This window comes from Venturia canescens, chromosome 6, assembly GCF_019457755.1.
Source record: "Venturia canescens isolate UGA chromosome 6, ASM1945775v1, whole genome shotgun sequence".
Taxonomy (NCBI): Eukaryota; Metazoa; Arthropoda; class Insecta; order Hymenoptera; family Ichneumonidae; genus Venturia; species Venturia canescens.
In genome coordinates this window covers 14,608,968-14,626,764 of record NC_057426.1, presented here as the reverse complement: position 1 = coordinate 14,626,764, position 17,797 = coordinate 14,608,968, and the positions used below count along the sequence as shown (strand labels likewise).

Genomic DNA, 17,797 nt, shown 5'->3' with positions numbered 1-17,797 from the left:
ATGGCCAAAGAAAAGAAATCTTTGTTACCGATAGTTGATAAAACATTTATTGCTTTCTTGAAGATTATCATAATCGGCGCGCGCATCAATATCAAAGGACAAAGGCACGGGACACGGGGCACGGGACGTGGATCTGGGTAAGGGGAAGGAGAGGAGAGGTGTTGTACATCTTTCTTTTTCTCAACTACGTCAGTATCGTCAGTATCAATGTATCGTTCGTGAAATTCGTGTGTAAATTCTTCCTCCTTGTTTCTATCCCTTCGTCACAAATTTTCTTGCGCAAATCTAAAAATGTCGTAATCATTTGAGAAAAAATCGAAGTGTAAAGTGTGCAGTGTGGAAAATAAACTGAAAAGATAGGTAAAAAAGCGATTGAGGAAAACAGTGTTGTGTCTGGTAGTGAAAGTTTGATCTGAAAATAGAAGAGGACGAAGAAGAGAAAAAGAAAAACAAAGCCTGATCGAAAGGGTATCGCGCCCAGCTGACTAATGTGAACTTGACGCATCTCTTTCGTCCGCTTTGGCGGCTGCAACGATTCGGTACGTATGTACTTAGAATGCACCGACGGAACAATACATGTACACCCGTCCTTATGCCCGTAATCATTTTTAAATACACGTAATAGACATATATAGGTGCGTATGCACACACAGGTGACACAGGTATACGCGCCAGTGTGTATATGTACGCTTTGGTGCGCTTGCCCTCGAGCGATCCATATATGCGACGAAAACAATGTAATTATTTCGTACAATTGTGTAAGACGAGATGGCGTCCATCCGTGAGAGACTTGAAAGAGAATTTAAAAAAATTTTTTTTTTTTTTTTTAAAGAAAATACAACGAAATACACACGAAAAATGTAACATTTCTTTATCGTTTATGCTCGAGTACATTGGACTGCGCAGATAAGCACAGCGGCACAGCTCTCGTGGCAACGAAAATAGAAAAGGCCCTCGACCCCCTCTCTTCTCTTTTCCCCTCAACCCCTCCACTCACTCTCTTTCTTTGCTTGTTGGAATATTATCACCAAGATTCCTTCGCAACCGTAAATCGTAAATAAGATAGCTCTTGAAAACGATTAATATTTGCATCGTCGTCGAAATAATATCATTGACTTTGTCACGGGACAATTGATCTTTATCGCTGCAAACAATTGCGACGATACTGCAGTCAAAACCCTCCAATTTAAAACCATCTCTCGTTTTCTTTCCCCTTACGTCCTCTCCCTCTCGCTCTCCCTGACGATCTCTCAATTAACTGTAATTAATCTGTATCCATCTTGTTGTCTCTCGCGTCAAGTGTCTTACATAAAAAAATTTAATACAAAGAAAAATATATTTATCGACGTAAAAATTCAAAGGTGTTATATTGATCAGTTTTTTTTGGATTTTATCGAAAATTTTGACAAATATTAATGTTAGTTATGCATTATTAATAGATTCCAAAGAGCATTTTTGCTCAATTCCATACGATAATAGGAGCACAGCAAAAATTCAGTATACATTGCACCGGTTTCTTGCTAGAAACGTTTATAAACTTCGAAATTTGACAATTAAGGAAAAATAAGAAACTATTTAATCTACTTTGGAACTTGATGAAATGACGCTGAAGTTTGCAACGTTGGAGTCCAACGAAATGATTTTAAAAATCTCTCCAATAATTCGAGTAATTCTCCAATTTCATTTCCTGTCGAATTCGCAATTCGTAGTTTTTCAATCTGCACTGATACTTCGTTAAGTGAAAAATTGGTGAACTACAAATGTTTTTTTCGTTCATTTCGTTGGACTCCAACGTTGCAAACTTCAGCGTCGTCTTGATGAATATTAATTCCGGGTAATATTTAAGTTTAAATAACAATTAGCCAACGTTATTCAGTAACAACGATAATCATCACTTCGGTTTTTTTTTACATTGATGATATGATTTTCCAACTTTGTAGTGAAAAAAGAAATGACAGCGGGACATTGAAAAATCAAGGCATTTTAAAAATAGGCATAATATTAATAAGAATAATACAACCGCGTTGAAAACGATAGGGAGATTACACAGTCCCACCGCTATTGAAAATAAGTTTAGCGTAATTAATCCCACGGGGTCTAATTACCGGAAAAACATTTCTAGCATGACGCACTGTCCTTCGTTTCGTTAGAAACTCAGCATTTGTTTCGAATTAGTAGCGATACATTTTTTTCTAATTATAAGAAGTATCAGTTGCTATGTTGCGTGGCTAGAACTTATTCTCTACAGCCGGAAAAATTATGTGCATCGTAATTTAAAAAAAAGGCTGTGACCGCCCGTGTCCGGAGGTCGGACGAATGAGCGACTGCTGTTCGTCCGGGTTCTCGGTCGAAAGCGAGCCTGTATTTTTTTCCAATTCTATTTTTGACTAAAATGGTATTGAATTAAAATCTTCCCACGAATCATTTTACATTGTTCATTCGATGGTAGTTTTCGGACGAACGAACGTTCATCAAGATACTGAAGTTTGCAACATTAGAGTCCAACGAAATTAACGAAAAATCAAAATTTCTAATTCACCTATTTTTTATTTCACGAAGGATCGGTGCAGGTTGAAAAACTACGAATTGCAAATTCGACAGGAAACGGAATTGAGGAATTACTGGAATTATTGCAGGGGTTTTTAGACCATTTCGTTGGACTTCAACGTTATTCGTACATTACTCATTCGGATATTCATTCCATCATAGTTCTCGTACGTATTCGTCCGGGTACCTCTACTAAATGGTATCATGGTGTATCCGGATGAATACTCACAGGTAATTCATCCGGATATTTATATTGGATCCTAAGTATTAGTACGCATCCGCTCGTTAACCGTCCGGATATCTACTAAATGTAAAAAAATGCCATAAAAAAATTATGAAACCGACTGTAAATAATTTCAACAGAACAATTCGAAAAAAATTTCACAAATCCTGAAAAAACATTACATTCAAAAAAATACAAATCTGTAATTATGTTGTAAAGTGAAAAAAATTCAAATAAAACATGAAAAATATAAAAACCGAAGTATTCGCGCTTGAAAACATTTTGAAAAACGATGCCCCATTCTTTTTATCTTATTCTAACAACTAAATCAATTGAAAAATTGATTTATTGAAATTGACTGTAAATAATTTCAACAGAACAATTCGAAAAAAATTTCACAAATCCTGAAAAAACATTACATTCAAAAAAATACAAATCTGTAATTATCTTGTAAAGTGGAAAAAATTCAAATAAAACATGAAAAATATAAAAACCGAAGTATTCGCGCTTGAAAACATTTTGAAAAACGATGCCCCATTCTTTTTATCTTATTCTAACAACTAAATCAATTGAAAAATTGATTTATTGAAATTGACTGTAAATAATTTCAACAGAACAATTCGAAAAAAATTTCACAAATCCTGAAAAAATATTACATTAAAAAAAAATACAAATCTGTAATTATGTTGTAAAGTGAAAAAAATAATAAAACATGAAAAATATAAAAACCGAAGTATCGCGCTTGAAAACATTTTGAAAAACGATGCCTCATTCTTTTTATCTTATTCTAACAATTAAATCAATTGAAAAAAAAATATGTAATGGGGTTTTCAGGGGCTTCGCTTCGCGTCGATGGGAGACGGCTTTTTAGGTTTTAATCCTAGGAATAGAGATTTGCAAAATGCTCAAAGTATTTTGATGGCTGCTATCAAAATACTTGAATCAAATTTTCACAAATTGTAATAATAAAATTTTTGATGGGCTTGAATTCTAGAACGCATATATAATGTTCGCGCATATAGAGTAACCACTCCGTTTAAAAAATTTACAATTCTACTCTTGTCGCAGTGAAGCTTGGGAACAACGTTCAAGCGGGAAGTTGCGAACGAACATATTTCGAGTGTATCAGCATCGGTATAATAACACTTGTAATTTATGGACTTTTTTTTTACCCAAGGCTTGTCACGTATGATCGTGACGAAATGTTAATTGTGGATAAACTCTGTCAGAAAATTCAAGAACATGTTGAAAATTAAAGTCGAACAATAATGACGAGGGGGAATTTATTTTTTTTTATGATTTCTTATCACTCACGATAATCACTGGTTAGAATTATGGATCGGCTTGTATCAAAATTATTCCGAGGCCATTTTCACTGTCAAGTTGATTCTTTAATTATTTAACTCGTGCAATTGAAAGAAGCGTTTTATAATAGGGTATTTTACACCATGTAAAAAAAATATAAAAATGCATGATTATGATAGATTTCGTAAAAAGTAAACGAGAAACGCCAATATTTATTCATAAAAACGCAATGTAAATTTTATAATTCAATTTTTAAAATCGTCTTTTTCATCTGTTTTTCAAATGTCTAAAACGCCATCCGCCATATTGGATTCCAACGTGACGTCACTCCGATAGTAAACAATCTAGATTCTTATTGTGTGCTCTGTGTTATTTTAAAATTTTACAAGTTATTATGCACGTTTGTGAACTTTTATCATTCATTTGATTAAAATCGCATTATGGAAAACGGTTTTGTGAAAGCAGATAGTACAAATCTACCAATGATAAATATGTTGATGGTGCATGGCGATGAATCCACAATTTTTGTGGCATTTTACACTTGTATTATTGCATTCAGGCACGAGACACCAATGATATACCACTATAACTCATTATTTTTACAAATCTTATTACTTGGTCTTTCGCAATTGTATTGTTTACTAATGGAGTGACGTCACAAACCGAAACAACATGGCGGCTAGCGTTTCCGCGCGAAAATTCAAAATCATAAATAAAAAATAGTTTTCAAGACAGTTTTCGGTCTTATAAAATGAAAATAAAAATTCTACTGGTTTTTTACAATCTCAGGATTATTTTAAAACAGTTTTCAAAAAAAGGTGTAATACCCTATTGAACAGCAGACATTCCAGAATTTTTGTTTTTTATGCGTAACTTAATACACAAATTCTCAACTGTGATACGAGATGTCTTTCTCGTTAGCCTGGGTTTCAAAACGATTGAAATGTCATCCGTGTAACTTGCTTTTGTGCGATGCTATTCGCAGTGCAAAAAAATTCACTTTTTCATTCTATTACACGTATTTGGATTTCGAATCGTCAGGTGACGTCAAAACTGATACAATTTTTAATAAATAGATTTAATGAATCATTGATTTACGGTAACTGAAAAATTCGCTCATTTTTTCGACCAAAATTATACCCTCGAGCGAAGGAAAATGAATGAAACGAACGTTTTTGAAAAGTTACTTTTTTATTTTTGTTACAAGAGGACTGCCACAGAGCAGTCCACGTCGAAAAGAGTGATCATGGAAGAAGTGATTGCTTTAAGTACGCAAAACCCGCTCTCTCTATTGGTCAAATTTGGGATGATGGCCTGGAACAATACATGCGGAATTGAAAATTGCTCCGGACATGGGGAATGTCACAATGGCACGTGTCTCTGTGAAGTAAGTGAACAACAAAATTATAGCAACAATTTGTCGCTAGGTGTGCGAACAAAAAACCTGACTTTCCTTCATCACTAATGATCGTGAATTCGTTTTTTCAATTGAGGAACAGGTAACGTCAATTCGGTGAAAAAAGGCCCAATTTAAAGAAATTTTTTAGACGCTACAGATAATACAAATTTATTTTATTGCTTGTGACATCATAATACAATATATGAACAATATTTCATTCATTTTTAAAACTCAAATATCTATAATTAACTCAATGGTAGCAGAGGCACTTCGCTAAAAAGTTGCCCACTGGTGAAGAGCATAAATGGAAATTTACTCGACCGATTCTTTTGAAATTTGGCATACTATTTCCTCACATAATTGACCAGGTATCTACGAGAGATTTTTTTCAATTTTTTCATAATTAATAATTTTACAACAAATGGGCTTATTTTCTAGGCGACAAATCGGTGTTTTTACTCCCAAGTGTCACAAAAAATTTTTTTTTAAATCGAAAAAAGAAATCCTTCCGTAGATATCTGGTCATGCGGGTTGATGTGGATGGCAAAAATCGGTAATCTTCATGGAGAATGATCCAGTTCTTTCTGAAAAGTTTAACAATTGTTTAAGAGGTTCCAAATGTTCGAGAACGTTCTTTTACCAGTCCCAAAGAGTCTACATAATTCTCTCCCCTTCCGCATAAACTTATCCACCGCTCTTTGATGAAATGTTCTAAAAGTGGAATCATCTGTGCAGCATCAAAATATTGTCGCAAATAGTATTCTCAATCGAAAATCAAATATGCCATATTCTAGAAATTTCTATTGCCGGAAGTATATAGGACGTTCGTCTGGCGTCTGGTAGTGTCATGAACTCAATTAAAAATACAGCGATATTCGAAAAAAAATATCATTGTTTCAAAAATTTATTTAAACTTCCCAATCCACTTCCGAGACATCACGAGACAATCACTTTTTAATCGGGAAGTTATAACTAACCCGTACGACGCTGAAGTTTGCAACGTTGGAGTTCAACGAAATGAACGAAAAAAAGATTTATAATTCATTATTTTTTTATTTCACGAATTATTGATGTGGCTTGAAATATGACGAATTGGAAATTCGGCAGGGAACAAAATTGGAGATTTACTGAAATTATTTGAGAGTTTTTTTAGACCATTTCGTTGGACTCCAACGTTGGAAACTTCAGCGTCATAACCCGTGATCCTTATAACTTATTATTTTTCATGTTTTTGTGATATTTTAGATACAATTCGATGGGACGGAATGTCACGTGCCGAATTTCAGCTATTACGTCGCGTTTGCGACCATTTTCTTCATTCTTGCATTCGTCTGCTTGACCCAGCTGGTCATGTGCATCGTCGCCGAATGGCAAAGAATGAAAGCACCCTCGTTCTTGCGCGCCTGTCGTGTAACTACGCAAAAAGTATTATATTTCGTTGTCTTTTTGGCGGCATCGATAAGAGGAGCATATTTTACGTCCCCGGTGAGTCTGGTTTGATTTGAGTAACGGAAAACCACAGACGGAATAAACTAAAATTTTTATTGAACTTTCAATTTTTGTTTTTCACGAATATTATCATAGTTTATGGAAAAAATTGAACATTATTTTTGCTCCGCATATTCGATTGAAATTTTTTTTTTTTTACTGCAATTTAATCAAAGTTGAATATTTTTTCTCGTGAGAAATAATTGTGTGCAATTTAAATTAATCTGTAGGAAAAAATAATTTTTCCTATCGTTATTATTAAGGAGGGTGACTACATTCGTCAAAATGATAAGAAATTGATCAAATTTGGTGATAATGTTCTTCAACATGAAGTGCGAAGACACCATTTTTTTCAAAATTTTCTTCTGCTTAGTTATCGAGTAATTACGCATTAAAGCAGATTTCTTATGCCTGGAATGTATATGTGTCTATATATGTGGAAACGCTATGCTTGTACACGTGAACTTTAGTGATCAATTACTCGATAACTGTACCGAAGAAAAATCTTTAAAAATTTGTATTGTCAATTTTTGGCACTAAAGAATTTGTTCACCAAATTTTATTAAATTCTTATAATTCTGAAATGTTTAATGTATTTAACATGGTTTAGCATGGCAACATTGTATCGTCGCTATCCACTCTCCTTAAGATTTTAATTAATAGACATAGAACGATTAAAAAAAAAAAATTTGTTTTTTTTTACAGACTGCATTCAAAGAAGGGTGGTCGAGAAGTCTTTTGTCGGCTTATTATCCTTTGCTACTCAGTGGCTCGTCTCTAATCGTTTGTTTTTGGGCCGAAGTTTTTCACATTCGCAACATTCGCACTGACAAACCACAATTCTTGTCTAAATCGTTTTTCGGTTTCGTTGTTTTTAATCTCATTACTTATTCTCTCTTACTCGCTGAATTTGTTACCGCCCAGATAAACTCTCGACAAGATCAGGCAAGTAATATAAAACATTAATTGACAACAATTATTACTATTCTCGTGTCACAAAAAAAATTCAAACGTTTTTCGAAAAAATTGCAATCGTTTCTAAGATTTTCGTGAATTTTCTTCTTTCAGAGCTTCTACACTCACATTTTTAATGGTTGCTATGCTGTTCTCCTCTTTATCGTCGTTATTTTCTTTCTAATTTACGGAGTCGAAGTTTTCTTCAAGGTAAATAATTCAAAATTAAAATATATAGCCGTGAAAATTCTGAAAATGAGTTTTCAAACGGGGAGAGAGACTCGAAAGATTCAATAGACCCAAAAGTAGCAAAAAACTAAAATTGGTTAAAAAGTATAAAAGTTAGGTTACACTACTAAAATGAATTTAAAAAAGAAATAGATTGATCGATTTTTCAAAAATATTTTTATATTCATTATGTTCCGCTAGACAAATTATGAAAAGTTTCTTGGGGTCGATTACACCTTACGAATAGGAATTATCATCTCAATTGGTAATGTTCTCAAATCGTGTTTTTAAAAACTAATAAACGAATGCAAAAGTAGTTGACCTCGACGACGACGACGACGACGACGACGACGACGACGACTAGGTTTTTGTCAACCATAAGAAATAAAATTTCTCTTCATTCCTGCCATCATTCAATAAATACATTTTTTCAGGGCCAAAAAGCGAGAAAATATGAATTTTAAGTACTTGAATAAAATGTATAATGAATATTTTGGGCAATTCAGGTTCGTGGCGGTTTTTTGAGTGAGCATCATGTGGCTTCAATTGCAACTAACGTTCGAACACCAACCGACCCAAAAGCCCAAGAAGAGGATCCAGTCACGGCGAAACTATTCGAGCCCATTCCAACGACTTCGGCTGAGGCCATGAATCTTGAGCAACAAATCAACACTTCTCAGCTCCATCAGTCTAGATTCGGATTGCTTTCTCAGGCTTTTATGCTGTTCATCGTCGTTGGTTTTTTGTTCAGCGAGACTCTCAGCGAATTTTGGAAAACAAAGTATATTTGGACGCTTCAAAATTGATCAAAAATTAATCACGTTTTCAGGATATTCGTTAAAATTTTTTTTTTTTTTTTATTTCGCATAAATTTTAATATTTTATTCCCTCAATACGAGTTACATTTTTGAAGACTTATTTTATTTCATTTTTTTTCTAGAGTTCCGTTGTACAGCAGGAATTGGCATGATGTTGTTTTTCGAGTCATTGAAGTTGGTGTAGCTTTGTGGTTCCCCTGTGTTCTGTGGAATTGTATGAGGTAAACGTGATCCAATAATGTTTCAATATTTTTGAACTATAAACTCGGAGAAATCTTGAATTTCGTATTCGAAAGAACGACGACTGATACTGTTGAGTTCTCTGCAATTACAATTTCACTACATTTTGTTTAATTTTTCTAATTAAAAGTCCGGAGCAATTATGGATACTAAACCCGAAGCGAATTTTGAAGAAATTGGATCTCGATCAGACGAAAGTGACGAAAGAGATCGAACTGCAGGAGAAAAATGCAATTGACGGTAGATTATTGCCGGACAATTGCTCGATCGGCAGTAAGGATTGTTGGATTTGTTATGACAATGAGACCCAGGACGCTGGGCCGTTGATACAGCCGTGTCAATGCAGAGGTGACGTTAGTGCTGTCCACCACGATTGTCTGAGACGCTGGCTCGTCGAGGTCGGTGCAATAATAATAAATAGATTCGTTTTTTTATTTTTCATCTTGGATGAAGAAAATAGTGACAATCAATGCGTGCAATAATTAAAAAATCATTTTACAAAACTATTTTACAAGTAATCACACGAATTTTTTTGTTTCGTGGAAAATATACGATCCTTCTCTCTTGTAATACTCCCGATTTTTTTCATCCTGTTGAATCAAAAATTATACATGATCCTAACGACTCGTTGATGAATTAGAGTCCTTGTTATTCAAAATAAATGTTCTAAATTACCAAAAATTGAATATCTAATATAATAGAAATATCGGCTGGGTATGTCAATTCACTACTAAACGAATACCGATTTCGTTGTACATTATTTACAACGTTGGACGTTGTTTAACAATACAAATGAAAAATTCAAGAAACGAATGCTTACGGTGAGGAACAATGAGCAAAAATTCAAGAATGATATAAATAACAATTGATTACAGAGTTCAATGAACGCGGACAGCTTGTCGTGCAAAGTATGCGGTACAAAGTACAACGTGGAACATGCTAGTCGTTTGGATTGGCAGAACGGTTTGACGCCGCGTCATTGGGTACAAACAATTGCGATTGTTACGACAATGTGCGGTTCGTCCGCCGCTGCTTGGGTACTCATTCAATTAGTCGAAGGGCCGATAATTAGGATGCTAGCGGCTGGCACCGCACTTTTGGTCATGTACGTCTGCATCAGGTCAGTTGAAAAAAAAGCATACTGATTAATACGTATCATAACTAATGAAGAAGTTCCACCGGAACAACGGATTGAAAACTTGAGTTTTTCCAATAAGCGAGCAAAGGATTTTTTATAAGCAGATAAAGTTTCAATGAATTTAAGGTTCATCGAGATTGAACCTAAAAAGATATAGAATTATATTTCAAAATCTACGTCCCATGAATGTTCGAATTCAATAAAAATATATAATATTGTTTGTAATTTATGAATTCCAGATTTTTGAGCCTGAACACGGTTGTAGCATATCAACGTGCCAAAATATCAGCTCTAAATATCGTCAACGCCGAGAGTACTAGTGCCGCCAGTCCTCAGGTCACCACCATAAGTCATACAATCGCTGTAGATTTAGCTAAGACCGAAATGGTCACATCATAAAAGAAAATTCAACATAAAAATACTGAAAGAAGGGAGAAAAATTTCAACGAAACTTCGTGGTTTTGTTCCCAGTGTTGCCCAATTTTAATTATACGAAAATTCTATAACTATACATTTCCAAAAGTAAATGGATTATAGTTTAGCGGTCTATCGGTAGGTTAGGGTATCTTTTGTCACCCTCGCGACAGCTTCGAGACTCAAAAACCAAAGGTTTTCGATTTGACTTCTCCGTTAAATTGTATGAATTATCCCGCGAATAACGAGCCAAAATATTCTCGTGTCAATCCAAACAAGTAATGAGAGATCGAGTTATTTCAGTTGCAATATTAACCACCCACGAATAGAAGCTGTATATCAGAACATTGATCAAGGTGTTGCGATACCACTTAAAAAGCTTTTTCTTAAGCACGAATGTTTGATAGCGCAAAATTAACCTTCCGATGTCTTTTGAGACTGAAATTGATATTTTGAGGGCAAATAGTGTCTCTTGAGTCCAGTTTAAACAGTGCTGAAATTTATGTGCGTCATTTTTTTGATCGATATAGGATTTAGCCATTCTTCAGTTACGTTTTGACTTTTAACATGAGGTTTGAGCTGGATATGGCATTGAGGTTTGTTTCGAAAGATCAACAAGAACTTGGATATGTTTGAATTTTGAAAAAAAACCTCAACTGGCAAGTTTCAAGAATTTGTTCAGGAAGAAATACTACGTAAATAGTTTGTCAGTTCTGGCAATTTTTACCACTTTCTTACTCGAATTAGAATCTCTGTAATAAATTTTTTTTTTCACAAACTCATTGCCACAAACTGCGATCCTGACTCATTCTGCGACGTCGTTTATTCCACATCGTAAGAAAAATAAGAATTTTTTCTCTGTACTCAGTAGTTAAACTCAAAAGCCATTCAAGTATTGATTAACGAAAAAGAATATAATTGAAGCGTAGCTCGACGTAGTGCACCGATCCCTTGTCCGAAATAAGTTTCGTGACAATGTATTCATAACTATCGTTCTTATGTTTTTATCCACATAGCCGTTACTTGAGATTGAGCTCGCCATTGTGAATTCAAAGGGTATAATGTAATATTTCATTATTACAGGGTTCGGTGGAAAAGGAAGAAATTAATGATAAAACTTCGAGGTTTTTTCCCAAGCAGAATCTTTGAGTCGTAGATTCAAAAAAGTCTATCGGTTGATTCCAGTTAAGACGATTTAATGTTACCAATAGAATAGTTGGTAGAAAAATTATAATCAGTATAAACCAGTCATGATCAATGTTTTGGAAAATCTCAAAATAACCAAGCAAAAACACACAGTTTAAAGTGAATTATAACAGAAGAAAGACCAGAGGACATTCGAACGAAAATCAACTTAAAATAAAACTAAAAATTAATCGTTATTAAATACAACAGGGGAATTGCAAATTTTATACTGACCGATCAAATAATCTTGTGGAGTAGTGTTTTGTTTTATTTTTTTGAGAAATATCTAATCCGGTATTAAGTTTTTCATCAAACGACGCTGAGGTTTCTGTTAACAAAAACAAATTAGAAAATACAAACAGTAATTAAGACCAATTGAAAAAGGCAGGTTTCCCACCGAATTTTTCGCTTATCTAATTTAGCCTTTTCCTCGCAGTAAGGACACTCGATTGTTCGTAATCCAAAGGTTTGTTCAACGTACAAATGTGAATCGATATCGAATTGAAAAATGAAAAAATTTGTATAAAAAATTAAAAATCTCGAAAAATGTTACATCGATTAAAAAAAAACGAGAAATACCTTTCTCTGGTATTACAGACGACGTGGGCTTGTGCGATTACGAATATTGTTTTATTATTATTATGTTTATTTGTAAGTTGAAAAAATCAAAATTTTTTGTTTATTCAATCGTATATTCAATACTTCAATAATTATGTCAAAATCAATAATTATGATATTTTTTCATTTGCGTATTTTGAAATACTTCAACCATGATTTCGCCATGAGTATTGAATTTTTTTCTGTATTCAATGTAGATCGTGGGGAAACAACATTTTGTCGGTGTTAGGAGTCATTCATATATAATTTTTGAACGTTTCTTTGGTGCTCAGTAAACCGTACTTTCTTCATTTGTACAAAACATTTTGATGCACTGAACGTTATCCTTGGAACGTTAAGAAAACTTTTTCCCACCTCGAGTACTAATGAAATATTTTTATTAATATTTCCATTATCAATAATCATTATGTTTATTGTTATTATTACTTTCGTACGTAGCTGGACACTTCTTCGCAGAGTAATATTATGATAATTATATAGTCATAAGCTGTGATATTGAGAGTGTATGAGACCTATAGGAGACCCCTCGAATAAATGAAACGTCGAACACGATAAGAGTCAAATATCTCATCTGACCCCAATGATTTTTACTCATTCACAATCCATTTCCTTTTCGAATGTTTTTCTGTTGATGTTAACTACACTGGCACATGAAAAAAGTGGTCTGGACATTCGATCAGACTCATATATGTCACTGTATTTTGACGTGCTGAATCCAAATCCGAAACAACCGTGAGGATAGGTGAAAATTGCAGTTATTTTTATGTGTGTTTTTCATGTATTGTGACACGTTGAATCTGAATTCAGGGTAAATTTTGCTTGTGCACCCTCAAACTCCTTCAATCCGTAGGAAATAGGCAAAAATTGAGAAAAATTGCAGTTATGAATAAGGAATTTTTTTTTATCTAGATCGAGTATGTTTTTCAAATATTTTTACGCACTGCACGAGAATTTGTAATCTGTTAATCTTGATCATTTAAACGACAGTGAGACGTGATGGCGATATGGATGGAGTGAGAAAAGAACTTCATCGACCTTACACCGTTCTATTGTAATGCATTCTTTTTTCTTCGAATGACCCATGCAACGGGTTTATCTCTCTCTCTCTCTAACGTCCAACAAAAATTTCACTTGTGTCTTAATGAAATCGTTCTTCTTGTTTTTCACTTAGGTCCGCAAGGTTTTCAAGTGAGGACTGAAAGTGACAATATAGGAAGTGCAATTAGAGATTCATCAAGTAACCCAAATTTTTGAATCTTCCAACTACTCCTCCACCAAGGAAAGTGGAATGTCAACATGATGGCAAATTTTTGCTGAACATGAGAAAGAGAGTTTTTTTTACCTCATCTATATATCGTTATGGTATCTCATTCCTGTATACATGAGCATGAATAACGGACTTCTAATACGAATCCAGTGTGTCAAAATAATTGAAAAACACATTTGATCTATACATGAAAAAAAATTCTCATTCATAACTATAATTTTTCGTAATTTTCATCGATTTTTTGCAATTCATTCGTAGTTTGAAGGGTGTGTGAGCAAAACGTATTCCAGATTCGTCGGATTCAGCGCTTCAAAATACATAAAAAACGTACTTGATCTCAATGAAAATTTTTCTCGTATTCATAACTGCGTTTGCTCGCGATTTTCATCGATGTTTAGTAGTTTTTTTGCATTTTATTCGGGCGTTTTTAAGGTATATTGGATAATCTAGCCCCGGATTCGGATTCAGCACGTCAAAAAACATAAAAAATATACTTAAGTCAGGTCGATAGAACAATAATAGTACTCGTAAAAAATTGGTTCACCATAAAGTATAAAAACGGTCCAGATGTCTTGTACAAAAACTATCCAGAAGCCAACTCATCGTACACAAAAAAAACTACTCATTACGAACAAAAAACAAACCCCGTAATAAAACTCTTTCTTCTAAATAACAGGAACCATGTAATAAGACATTGCTTTAAAAATCTCTCAACAAAAACCCCTTCCAAAAAACCAGATCGTGCCTGAAATCACAATGAAGAAGTTTTTTGATCCTTCCCCTCAAATAAACCATCATCATGTAATATTATGAAAAACTACCTTTAATGAAATTGATAAATTAAATCAAACCGAAAAAATCATGGCATCCGTGGTTTACAATCAATTTAAAGGGAACATCAAATAAATACAAAAGTCGCTAAGCTTATCGGACCACGAACAAAAGATATTGCAGAAGAAGAAAAATATGGATGTAAAACATAAAACAACTTGGAACTAAAAAAACGAAATCGAGAAAATTAAAAAAAAAATATATAAATAAAAAATATTTGGCTGGACTTGGCGGATTTGTGAGTATGAGATATTAAAAAAACCAAAAATTAAATTGTCATCAAAATCGCACACAAAATTTTCTCGTCTTTTAGTTCATTTAAATAACTCCATCATTTTTTATAGCGTGCACGATTCCATAAAAAACAATCGTTCGCGAAGTTGTATCAATAAATATTCATAATTTGGCTATTCCGATTCTTATTTTATCGAGGCTAAACTTAGAATTGCCGAAGTTCGAATGAAAATCGATTAAGAATCTTCAAAGCATGAATGAAATTAGGAGCTGAAACTCTACATCTATACATGATGTTTGAAATGAGACGACCTCTGGAGCATCCAGCCTCGCTGCAACACGGAACTTTTGATTGCAATTACAGAAAAACTAACCGTTCGACAGCGCTTGGATTTCACAGGAGTATCTATTAATATCTACTATCTTGTAAAAGCACCACCGTCGTGACCGTCGCACTTGATAAATTACGACGATATGGATTGGCAGGGTGTCAGCTCGACCCAGAGCTACTCTCTACTGTGTCAACTGTGTCGCGCAACTCGCTATTGTTTAACTCTCCAAGCGTAGCAACTGTACCCTGTACACTAGAGTGGCGCAAAAAAATCGACTATTTTTTTTTTCAGCGGCTCCTATGAAAATATGTTAATTTATCATGTTTCAAGAGCCCCCTCCAAAAATCAAGTCAACAAAAAAATTTTTAAAGGTCGCTCAAGATTTTTAAAAATTCCAAAAATAGTCGAAATTTGAATTTTTTTATTTAAAAAATTTTTTTGCTCGATACACCGTAATATTGTCCAGAATAAACCAATGAGTTTCTGAAATTTTTAACTCAAAATATTCATTTTAAAAGGTCGCTCATAATTAATTTCATCTTTTATATGCTTTGCTTTCGATGCTTCGAGAGACCTTTAAATATTTATATTAATTATTCATTTTAATTTTCACTTTCAATAAGTAAGATAATGGTTAGAAATACACACTGAGATGGAGGAAAAATCTGACGTAACAAGGTATGATTTTACAATAGGTCGATATTTTTATTTAAACAATTCAAACAATTACGAGAACTAGTTAGCAGAGAAAATGTAATTATGAATAGACCATGCCTGTTTAATCAAAACATTTATTGACTCTCATAATGAGTGAATTTGGTAAAATACTAAGTGATGTTTTGAACAATTTGTTTTAATAATTATGACGTAGATTTTACCAACAAAAATACTTCGAATTGTTGTTTGCGAACAAGTACTTTATAATTGAATGAAAGCAAAAATAGCGCAGGCTTAAACACGGTTTGCTACGCCGGTAAAAAAATTTCCGTGTTTCTGGCCTATTACCTACATTGTTATATACGATTTTTCCTCCGTTTGGTAGTGCATTTTCATCGAGTATCTTACTGATTGGAATTCAAAATTTAAATAGATAATCAATATGAATATTTAATGGTCCCTCGAAACAATAAAATTTAAGTATATAAAAATTAAAATAAATTTTGAGCGACCTTTTAAAATGAATATTTTGAGTTGAAAATTTCAGAAACTCATTGGTTTTTTCGGTACAAAATTTCGCTGTATCGAGCAAAAAAATTTTTTAAATAAAAAAATTCAAATTTCGACTATTTTTGGAATTTTTAAAAATCTTGAGCGACCTTTAAAAATTTTTTTGTTGACTTGATTTTTGGAGGGGGCTCTTGAAACATGATAAATTAACATATTTTCATAGGAGACGCTGAAAAAAAAAATAGCCGATTTTTTTGCGCCACCCTACTGCACACAGTGCCCAGCCGTGTCAACAGCACCTAGCTGGATCTGGAGCTTCGTATCTGGACTATATCGACGATAGTCCCGATACAAAAGATGTCAGTAAAATTGGAAACAAGGTGTGGTGATACAGTCGCAGCGTCTCAGCAGTTGTTAGCCATCAGCGATTCGAGTTGTATTGAAACAAGAACTCACTCGTCTAAAAAAAATGCTACAATAAAGTTTGCTGATGCTGCGATACTCGTTGAGCTGTTTAATTTCTTCCTCTTTTCCATCGTCATCTTCGTCATCCGATAATCGGGCTCGGCGTTCTTTGTTTCTTGTGCGCTTGTTCGTGGTCGTTTCATTGTTACTAGAGATATCATATACAAGTTTTTGTTTCGATGGTTCTGATGGAGATGGTTTTCTTGGATTTTCCGACCGTTTAGTTGCACCTTTAAAGCCTCTGTAGTACATGTTCACAACTTTTGATCGGTCAGGAGGATTTGGAATTTTATCCTTTGCTTTCCTGTGCTCAGCGAGTATCGGAGCATTTTGTGCAGCACAGTTGACACAGTAAAGAGTAGATCTGGGTTGAGCTGACACCCTGCCTACTAATTCCTTCGGAGAAGTACCACATGCTTTGCTTAGGAATTTTATATTATTTTCGTTTATTTTTACCAATCTTGTATCTTCAATAATTTCTGTTTGAATTTCAGCATCTTATGTCTTCATCGACATATCGATTATAAATAAATGTTTGTGGATATACATCAGACTCTGCGAGTAAAAATTTACTTGACACTCTTGGTCAGTTGTTTCTTTGGTTAAAATATAACTGGTGAATTTTCAATCGCTATCTCAACGGATTCAATAACATTTAGCTCAGCGTGAGTTGTTGATGAAAATGTTCTATTTAACTGACGGTCCAGTAAACGCTTGAACCTGGAAGAATCAGTAGGTTTGAATTATAGTTTTTATAATCATATAATGAAATGTTTTTCAATTTAGGTAAATATTCAAAATACGGGCTCCACCTCTGATCGCGCTATTTTTTTCATATGTTATTCTGGGCTTTCTCCCAAGCAATTTTATGTATAATTATAGGTAGGGGTCTCTAATGGTTTCAGAGATATAGTATATTTTGTATTAGGGTGATGCAAAAAAAA

The 17,797-nt window shown here is 33.9% G+C and overlaps 1 protein-coding gene across 3 annotated transcripts; it reads left to right on the top strand.

Moving 5' to 3' along the window:
• Positions 1–187: 187 nt before the first annotated feature.
• LOC122412819 (uncharacterized) lies at positions 188–13,109 on the top strand. Of its 3 annotated transcripts, none has more exons than XM_043422700.1 (11): positions 188–539; positions 2,560–2,778; positions 5,283–5,462; positions 6,720–6,959; positions 7,668–7,907; positions 8,031–8,126; positions 8,651–8,925; positions 9,085–9,183; positions 9,333–9,600; positions 10,078–10,322; positions 10,580–13,109. In XM_043422700.1, exons 2-11 carry the CDS (start codon positions 2,752–2,754, stop codon positions 10,737–10,739), a joined length of 1,830 nt encoding a protein of 609 aa, XP_043278635.1. In that variant the 5' UTR covers positions 188–539; positions 2,560–2,751; the 3' UTR covers positions 10,740–13,109. The 3 variants fall into 3 exon arrangements, with proteins under 3 accessions (XP_043278635.1, XP_043278638.1, XP_043278637.1); XM_043422703.1 differs by having other exon boundaries at positions 189–539; positions 2,560–2,714; XM_043422702.1 differs by lacking the exon at positions 2,560–2,778 and having other exon boundaries at positions 189–539.
• Positions 13,110–17,797: the final 4,688 nt, after the last annotated feature.